Here is a 9,458-nt window from a genome sequence, read left to right on the forward strand (position 1 = left end):
TTTTCCATTTCTTTGCTCTTTAATGAACTCCCCACACTCAGACCACTGTACACCTGATATTCTTGTCAAAGTCAGCTACCCTTGACTCCTTTTTTCAGGCATTCCTACATTGTGGTTCCTGAGGAGCACTTGCTATACAAGGGATTCAAGTGGAATTCCCACATCGGGGTCAGGTACACAGGGGCCTGCTGGGTAATCAAAAGTCAAGGCTCTGGAAGGAAGCAAGCAAGCACTGAGCAAACTACCACAGCCAACACACACACACACCCCCATGTTATGCTGGGGTCCAGCTGCATAGCCAGACCTGTCTCTGAACTCACAGTGGACTGTCAACATACCTGGAGTGTCACTGTCACTGCCTGCCTCAGCATCATTCCTACAGCTCTTTCTCTTTCCATTAGACTAAGATATGCGGTATGCGTCTTGCTGCACTTCAGATGGAGGAAGATGTGATACACAGCTTGCGCAATCAGAAAGGCAGGCGAGAACTCCAGGTTTTAGGTCTAGGAACTGCAACTCCGGGTGTGGGGGGTAAATATCTATTGTGAGCTGCCTTTGAACAGCTGATCCAGATAAACAAACAAAACCAGAAACCTTTCCTGCTTCCAATTCAAGATAAAAATCACAGCTACTATTATTGCTCTATTTTACTGTTACACTTTCTAGTGAGAAAGAGCAATAAACTGTCCAGAGAAAGATCGTATCCCAAACTCTGAAAAAAAATAATATGTTCGTGAATGAACGGTCAAAAAATCATTTATGTAAAGGCATGTTCTATTTACAAAGGTCAACTTGCTCTTCTGGACAAGTAAAACCACTACTGGAAAAAATACGTATCTAGAAATGCCTCATCTTTCAAATAGACATTTACAAATACTCTGCTTTGCTTCAACTACTAGAAACATTACGACGCTTGAAATTAAGAGTGCGTTCTGCATGCAGTTAGGATAGAAATTACATTATTGGACTTCAGTGTGTCATTTCTTAGCATTGTCAACGACACACTCTTAGGCTCTTCTAAAACACCAAGCCTGGCTGTTACCTTAGGATCTCAAAAGGAGGACATGGATCTTCATTAACAAGTTATCTGTTACTCTTCATTTTGCCATTAAAAAAGGACATCCCAATTGTCTGCTCAGCAGGAGGGTCTGGTCTTGTCAAACCTGGTGTCCTTTTCCCTGAGTTTCCCTTTAGTGTTTTGCTAGGCATGATGATCGTTGGCTTGGTATATTTACAAGTCCTTGGTCAGCACTCCTCCCATTATAAGGCAGAGTTCAGAAATTCAAGGAGTTCTGCCCGGTTCCGGTCTCTCTGTAGAGCAGAAAAGCAGAGGCAGCAGTTTAACAGACCTGTACTCAGTGGACCAAGGCTGCATAAACCTGCTTTCTGTGGGGCTTTCACATCTCAGCACGCCGCACAACAAATGCTACCGCATTCCAACAGCTGGATATGACTAGCTACCAGTTAGGTGTGAGTGCCTGGAGGAAGTGCAAGGCAATGGGTACTCAGGAGAGATGCTACAGGAGACAAGCTGTTACTGTCACTATTTCATGATACATTTTCTAAGTGGCTCCCCGTGGAGGCTCCACTGGGCTGTCATCACATGGCTCACAGCCTGCTCAGGAGGGAACTCACAAGCAGAACAGATGCAATTCTCTGGTGTCTGAGGCAACTTTCACTGTAAACACAGCAACTCTTGTGCTTTCGGAAGTATAATTTTTTTCTACACATAAGCAGCAGCTTGCAGTATAACAGAAAGGGAACCATGAATTTAGGTTCTTTCTTTCCATAAGAGAAGGCCCAAACAGTCAAAACACTTGTTTCCAGTGGTTTTTAAAATCATAGTTTATAAAACAATTATTGAAACTTAAAATATTGTGAAGAATGGATGTTATTCAATTCAGCATGTTCATGACCATGGAAACCAATCAAAAAAGGACCAACATCAAATATTTGACATCAAATATTGTAACAAGCAGGTTACTGGGATAAGACTAGCACGAATTCAGCATAATTTAACACAAACTTGAGTGTCACAGAAAGAAGATAATGTATTTTTGATCAAATTTAACTTGGAATGCTCAGGCCTGCTTTGGTAGCTATAGAATGAACTGTTTGTTACAGCTGAATCAGAATCCACCAAACTGGATACCTCAACAAAGTAACACTTCTAACACATACATACTGAGGAGTACCACAAGCCCTCTGCAGATCACTCTAAGGTGTGGAAACTGCTGAAAAGAGTGAACATACTATTTAAGTGCTGAGTCCAAACGCCCATAGCAATAGCACAACATGCTGCTATTCATGATATGTGTTTCCCTGGGTATCTCAGCAAAAACACGACTGCTTTGAGAGAATGCATAAGCACATGGTTCTAATAGTACTGTTGTCTTTTTTTAATTCCTCTCTAAATAATGGCTAGTCTCACATGCGTTAGAACAACACAGTAAAACAGCAATTACCACAACTGATCACAAGAGACTGGAAGATGAGGACAATTAAAAACAGTGCAAATTAAATCAACAGAGAAAGCCACGAATCAGCTAAACATTACAGACTGAAATTCTAAGAACCTGAACAAACATCCTCTGGTTTATCTACTCATGCCTGAGTATTCCAAGCCCACTCATAACACAAAACCTGCCAAAAGAATGAATTAAAAGTTTCTCAGATGGCATCACAGCCACATTAAAAGCTACACTCAATTTACAGCTCCTAACTGTAAGATCTACTCTTCTACAAAAGACTACTATTAGAAAAATATTAAAAGATACAGTATTTTCCCTTAGCGATATATAGACTATTTTAACTCTTACCTCTTTATCCTTCTTGGTCTTCTTTATTCTCATCTTAATTTTCTTTCCAGTTATCATGCTGTAGTTTTCATTCTTCTTTTTGTTTTTAAAGAACTAAAATGAGATTACACATCAGAAAGACATAAGCTTTGCTTTATTTTGTAATGTTACAAATCTTAAATAAAATTACAGACAATAATTTTTATACTTTCTAACTGTCCAACACAATAGAGATGATAGGTTTCTATTTGCTGATGACAAAACCAGCAGCATTATAAACATTTTTATGACAGGACACATTAAGTGTTTAGATGAGAAACATAACAGGACTTCAGACTCACACAAGCATACCTTGGAAAGCTGGACAGGTCCTGGTTTTTCTCTCTTTTTCTTCTTTTCTTTCTTTTTCTTCATTTTGTTCTCTTTTTTCCTTTTCTACAAGTGTAAAACATATACTCTTATGCTTACAGACTCACAAGGGCAAAAAAAGGAAATCCACAAGCAGCTCTCAACACGCTGGCTAGTCAAGACAGCCACTAGTGCTTACCCTTACCACTGCTGCATAGGTACTATCTGAAGTACACAGAAAGTAATGCAGCAGGGTTAGCAACCCTTGAGATCTTGAGAAACAGAAATGGTCTGATCCCCTATTCTCTCTCTTTTAATGTAACTCCAATATATAAAACCATTGAGCAGAAGGTCCTAATAAAATGAAACAGAAAAATTAAACCAGCAAGAATCTGCTACTCTCCCACTCACTGTCAATAGTTTCTTCTTACAAATTCTATAAAGGTATCAAGACTCCTCACCCCTCTTTTCTTCAGAGACCACTCTAAACTCTAGCTGGACCAGCAACGATTGGCAAAAGGAACCTTTAAATTATTTCTCCTTTAGTATACAGTCCAGGATATGCCCACTTATCAGTCCACCTACTGTAACCCTAAAAGCATGATTCAGATTTACATAGCCACAGACAAAAGCGTTCCACCTTACGTGACATTTAAGGTTATAAAAATATGAAGAACTACTTTCTGTTTGTTAACTACTTATTTCTCTTTGTAAGCGTTTACCTTTTTGTTCTGTTTTTCTTTTTTCTTTTTCTTTGATTTAGACTTAGGAGAATCTAAAATTAAAAAAAAAACCAAAACAAATCAAAACAAAATCAAACCCTGTAAGTTTAGCATTCTGAAAAAGGCATTTGGTTTTACAGGTACGGCATACAGAAATGTAAAACATAAGAAGAAAATGCTTCAATTCAGCTATATATATTAACACTGGTTGAAATTTAACCCTGAGAAAAGCAACACATTAACTTACTGCCACTTACTGGTCTAAACTGAAAATACCCAACTTACTCAATGATTACTTATACCAATATATTATATTAATAGAGACAGTACTTCTCTCTTCTATCTGCAGTTGTGCTCAATAGAGTGCAAACATCTGTTTTATAGCCAGGGATCCTGACTCTCAAAAGTGGCAACAAAAAGCACTGTTAGGGCTGACAAACCACTGAAAATATTACCTCTGTTCGAGGCAAATTAAAAACTTTTTGTACTTACTCAGCTCACCTTCCAACTTCAAGGGTTTTAGTAAGTTTTATAAAGCAGAAACTCACAAGTTCTATAAGCCAATCATAGACGTTAAAGATTACACTGTGACTGGTATGTGAGGAAGTTGATTTTGAAGCACCAGCTTTACGACTACGGGACTGTAAGCCTTGGGAGACTCTGAAACAGCTTACTAGTCTTCTAACAGACTGCCTTCAAGCTATCAGCTCTGCAGTTTCTTTACAATAAATTCCAAGCAAAAGACAACATTATAGGAATCTACTAGAGCACAGCCAGACTCAAAAGTTAGAAAAGTCTAAGGCAAGGCTGCCCAAGCAATCTTCTTTTGGCCTCCTAATGACAGATGCAGCACAAGCATGTCAGAAGAAACAATGAAAATGGTAATTCTATCACCACGTTCAGTCTCTTGGTAACAACAGACTCGACTAAGTGCCCACAGGGGATGGTACACCTGGCCAGAGGGCTTTTACAAATGTTTGCCAACATCAAGAAAGGGGTACATTCAAGAACACTGGGTTTTCTTCCAGACTCTGAAAATGAGTACACTATAGTGAACAGACACTTGCTCAGTTTTATCCCTTTGCCCACATCTCTTCCAGGCTCAGTTTTTATCTCCCACCATCCTAGCCACGGTTCTCGTGACCACAAACCCCAGAAGAACTTCTCTAGTCTTCTGCACTGAACTGTCGACTTCCTAGATTAAGCCAAGCCATCTTTTCCTCCTGTTCACTCTTTCTGAGTTGCCATCCCTCACCATCTGGCCTCCTCACTAGCTCAGTTTCCACGCTCAATCACCCTACTTCCCTAGTCCTAGCACTGATTTGCCTACTTGTCTCCTGTCTGAGGGGAAGCCCATTCCCAGCTCCACTTAACAAACTGCATTCCCAGTTTCTGTATCTTGATGTCTCTTTTTCCACAGCAAACTGTTTCCTTTCTGCATTCAAGTTAGCTTCATTTTCCATATAACCTATGTTACCAGCAAGGCTGGAGAAGGCAGGTGGGGCATACAGCTCAAGCGAGCTGGAGACAGTTTCCCCGACTCTCCTCTCCATTTTCCCAGCCACTGCCCAGTGTCTAACAGCCAGTTACAGCTGCACTCACTAAATAAGAAGAGAGAAACACAGATTAAAAAATGCAAAAAAGATGCCAGAAGAAACCTCCATTTTGCTATCCCAAGGAACATTAACTCCACTCCTGCTATACCTGACACATGAGACTGAGGCAACCTTTGTCATTCAAGGTCATCAACTCAGGTCAGGCAAGCTATTCCACTGTTCTGCTGCTAGGGTGTATTTTTACTAGATCAAATTCAAATCCCTCCTGTTGCAATTTAAGGTCATTATTCCTTGCTCTGAAAGTCACAGGAAGATTTTTCACTCCCTCTCCATCTGTCCTAGCTCAATTACCTCACGTCTTTTCTTGTCTAGGTGCAGTAAATAGAGTTGTTTAAACATGCCCTTGTAGGCCATTTTTGCTAGATCGTCTGCTCTCCCCTGCGAATGGGAAAACTTAGGTAATTTATAGCTGTAAAGTTTTAGCAAATCTCTGAGCATGTAGACTGACAACCTGAGCCTAACTCAAAATGATTTTTTTCCTCAGCTACATGTTTCTTGACATTCCTCCAAAAGATGAACCAGAGAGCATGCCACGCATGTTCACACAGTCAGTGTCTGACACGACATTTTAATGCTTTTTAGAAGTTTTAGGGTGTATCACGTGGGATAAAATTCATTCAAGAAGAACGGAAGACCTACCCCTGTCAAATGTACAAATTCCTAGATTTGAATACTTTCAGAGTTTATTTACGTCAGATACATTGAATCAAGCCACTGGAGTATAAGAACGTGTAATATTTCCATACAGATGTAAATCTGCTTCAAGAGAAACAGAACTAAGTCTTTGTTAAACTGTGGAATACACAGTCACAAATATGAGGTCCTCTACCAGATAGTGAAGCTTCAGCCAACTGTGATGTTAGACTTTTCATCAGGAAAACTCTAGTTCATACTGGAGTTCTTCCCAATCATAGTAAAAAAGGATAAAATACACTTCAGTGTTTAGCCTGACACATTTTATTAAAAAATGGCAATTTGGTCGCTTTACATGCAGTGATACCAAATATTTTGATACAGAATATCAAAACAATGCAGTCCTGATATAATCAGCAATACATTCCCCTCAATGCCACAAGTTATACTCATAGAAAAAATCTGCACTTACTCCCTGATAGTATCTGCCCCAAGGCCTCTAAGTAAGCAGCAGCTTAGTATGGAAAGTTTTAATCCTGCAATGCTTGCATATGTGTTCCTATTGAACTTGGTCATTGGTATTAACAAACTTCATGTGAGTCCTCAAAGTTAAATGCTTGAAATGTTAAGACCAAAGTAAGACTAAATCAAAAACCCCAACTCCGGTCTAGATAGATGGGTGAAGTAGAAAAATATCTGTGTTTTGAAAGTATAATGAATACAGAGTTTTAAATACATACAGCATGTACAAAATGTTACAAAGTAACATTTCTTTGAATGGCAGTTTCTGTTTTGAAGTTATTTAACTTAACCCAAGAACGCTGCATACTGTGTGCAAAGAGGTACCTTAACACTGCAGTAGGAATGGGTTATGAGAGAAACGCTCTGAACGCGCAGTATTGGTATTCCATGCTGTCCCTATATGGGGGTTTAGCCACATCTAAAATAAGCTTTAAATGTTTCCAGGAGGGCTATCAAAACTGGTAAACATGCGTATGTACACACGGAGGTAGCTTACCTCTGCTACTTGAAGATGACCTTGATGATGAGCGTGATGAGGAGGAAGAAGTGGATGTAGTGCTAGAAGACGACGTGGATGAAATGGATGATGATCTGCTTCTACTGCGTTTTCGTTTCCTTTTTTCTTTTCCTTAGGATAACACAAGGCAAAAATGACAAGCGTGCTAGTAACTATGGTCTACAAAAATGACTCTTTGCAGGACTTAAGCACAATGAACCCCTATTTTGAGGAGTTGGTGGGGTTTTTTTTCCCTCTTCCAGTGTGCCATGGTCTTACCATTACGAAGAGACAGTGATCAACATCTGGGTCAAACGTGGTAACTGACGTAAAGAATAACACGCCCAACACCACAGCACTGAAATGGATTAGCAGTGCCTACCTCGGGCTTTCAGCTCTTCTTGTGAAGTCGCACAGGGCATCCTACTTTTTTCATCCTTCACGTTATCCATATCTAGTGAGAAACAAAAGTACAGTCAATAACATCATTTCCAAAAGATTTCTGGGGGGAAAAAAAAGAGCAGCGTGGAGACAGAGGAAACCAGCGAGCATTTCTAAGGGCAGCCCCACCACCACGCCTATCAAACCGCATCACACTAGGGTGAAGCGCACGTTTAGGCTCTCATCCTTTTGCATCAGGAATCTGAGGCAGAAACCCCGTTTTCGTGTCATCTCCGATGACCGTGCCGTTAGCACAGGCGCAGGGTTTTTCCCACAGCAGCTGCCCTGCGGGCTAACGGTGGATGCCAGGATCCCACCCAGCGCGGCCCAGGAGGCACAGCCCGCTGCTGCCGCCGCCGCGAGGGCCCCGACCCTGAGGGCCGGGGACTCGCGCCCCGACCTGCCCCACCCCGCCGCGCCGGCACTCACCCACCCGCTCACGACCGCTCTTCCTGCCCCGCCAGCAGCCCAAGGCCCGGGAGAGGCTGCCCCGCCGGCCGGGCCGGGCCGCGCCGCGCCGCGCCGCCATTTCCTGGGGGAAGACCGGCTCCCGCCCCCTCCCAGCGGCCAGGCCCGGCGCGGCGGCTCGCAGGACCCCCCTGCCCGACCCACCCGCTGCCGCCCCGGCTGTCCCCCGCCGCCCGCTCTTACCAAGGGCCGGCCCGGGCCCCGCCGCGCACGGCTGGCGACCCGGAAGGGCTGTCCGCTTCCTGCCCGGGCAGCGGACGGTGGCGGGAGGGCCGTGGGGCGGTGTTCCGCTCCGGCTCGGCCGGCCCCAGCACCACCGGCACCTCTCCTCGGGGCTGAGGGGGCGCCGGGGGCCGAGGCGGCTCTGCCCTCGGCCGGCCCCAGCACCGCCGGCACCTCTCCTCGGGGCTGAGGGGCCGCCGGGGGCCGAGGCGGCTCTGCCGTCGGCCTTCCCCGCGCTTGGATGGCCGCCTGGGGCGAGGGCGCCGGGCGTCACACCGCGCGGCCACGCGAAGGGGCCCTGCCGGGCACCCGCCGCCTCCCCGGGGGCTCCTGCACGGTGCTGCCGCCTTGGCCGGGCGCCTCCTGCGGGGGAGGGGACGCCCGCCCGAACTGCCAATCGCTCGGACGCCTGCCTGGCTCGTACGCGGAGCTCGAACGGGTGCTTGGAAGTCTTTGCTGAACCTCGCCTGCAACTGAAGCAGAAGCTGTTTATTCCATGTACCCATTCAGAAAACTAACGGCTCCTGCCACAGCAGCCTGTCCCAAACAAGGCTTGTTCGTGCTCCCCAGGATTCGCAGGGCCTCTTCCCCTCCCCGCGTTTCTCACCTCATTGCCCACCCAGCCTGGCCCGCACGGGCCCTCGCCTTTGCTTGGAGCTGCCCTGCTGTCCCGCTCTGCAATCAGCCCTAACGGGCTGCGGCCCAGTGCATGGGCTTCCCACAGCTCCCGGGGAACAGCTCTGGGGGAGCCATGCCCAGCTGGGGCTCCTGCAATGGAGGCTCCCCCAGCCCACGCTTCCGCCGCCATCCTGTTGCTGTGCACCAGTATGTGGACACAGCCCTTCTGCATGTCTATCTCCCCACACGCAGACGTGAGCCAAGCAGAGTTGGCTGTAAATCAACTAAAAGCGCTTGAGTCCTGCCCTGGGACGTCATTTTGCACTCCCTCTCGCAGTGCAAAGGCTGCTCTCACACTGCCCACAGCAGTGCCAGTGCTAAGGCTGTCCGTCACCTCCACCCCACGTGCTGGATTGATGGAGCTGGGACACGCCGTGGCACTGAGTGGGTGTTTGAGCTCTCACAGAGGAATGGGAGTCAGATGCTAACATTTTTCCCAAGCTGGTTTCCAACACTGCTGAGTTTTCCTTCCCATTTTTAAAATATGTTCTCAAGCATGAAGTAATCATGGGGT

At 45.1% G+C, this 9,458-nt stretch overlaps 1 protein-coding gene across 1 annotated transcript; it reads right to left on the reverse strand.

The window, feature by feature from the left end:
• On the reverse strand, positions 1–9,074 carry LOC137660668 (uncharacterized). Its single transcript, XM_068395673.1, has 8 exons — positions 8,902–9,074; positions 8,228–8,733; positions 7,518–7,589; positions 7,136–7,267; positions 3,869–3,921; positions 3,150–3,233; positions 2,820–2,912; positions 1–1,311 (listed from the first exon to the last, which is right to left on the reverse strand). Exons 1-8 carry the CDS (start codon positions 9,072–9,074, stop codon positions 1,261–1,263), a joined length of 1,164 nt encoding a protein of 387 aa, XP_068251774.1. The 3' UTR covers positions 1–1,260.
• Between the last annotated feature and the right edge of the window lie 384 nt (positions 9,075–9,458).

The sequence above is a fragment of the Nyctibius grandis genome, chromosome 1 (genome assembly GCF_013368605.1).
Source record: "Nyctibius grandis isolate bNycGra1 chromosome 1, bNycGra1.pri, whole genome shotgun sequence".
In the NCBI taxonomy this organism is placed as follows: Eukaryota; Metazoa; Chordata; class Aves; order Nyctibiiformes; family Nyctibiidae; genus Nyctibius; species Nyctibius grandis.

Coding starts and splice junctions, on each gene's coding strand:
- LOC137660668 (XM_068395673.1), bottom strand. CDS start 9,074: ATGGCGGCGGAAGCGTGGGCTGGGGGAGCCTCCATTGCAGGAGCCCCA. Junction 7,590..8,227: donor GGGGCCCGGGCCGGCCCTTG/GTAAGAGCGGGC, acceptor GTTTCTCACTAG/ATATGGATAACGTGAAGGAT. Junction 2,913..3,149: donor GACCTGTCCAGCTTTCCAAG/GTATGCTTGTGT, acceptor ATCTCATTTTAG/TTCTTTAAAAACAAAAAGAA.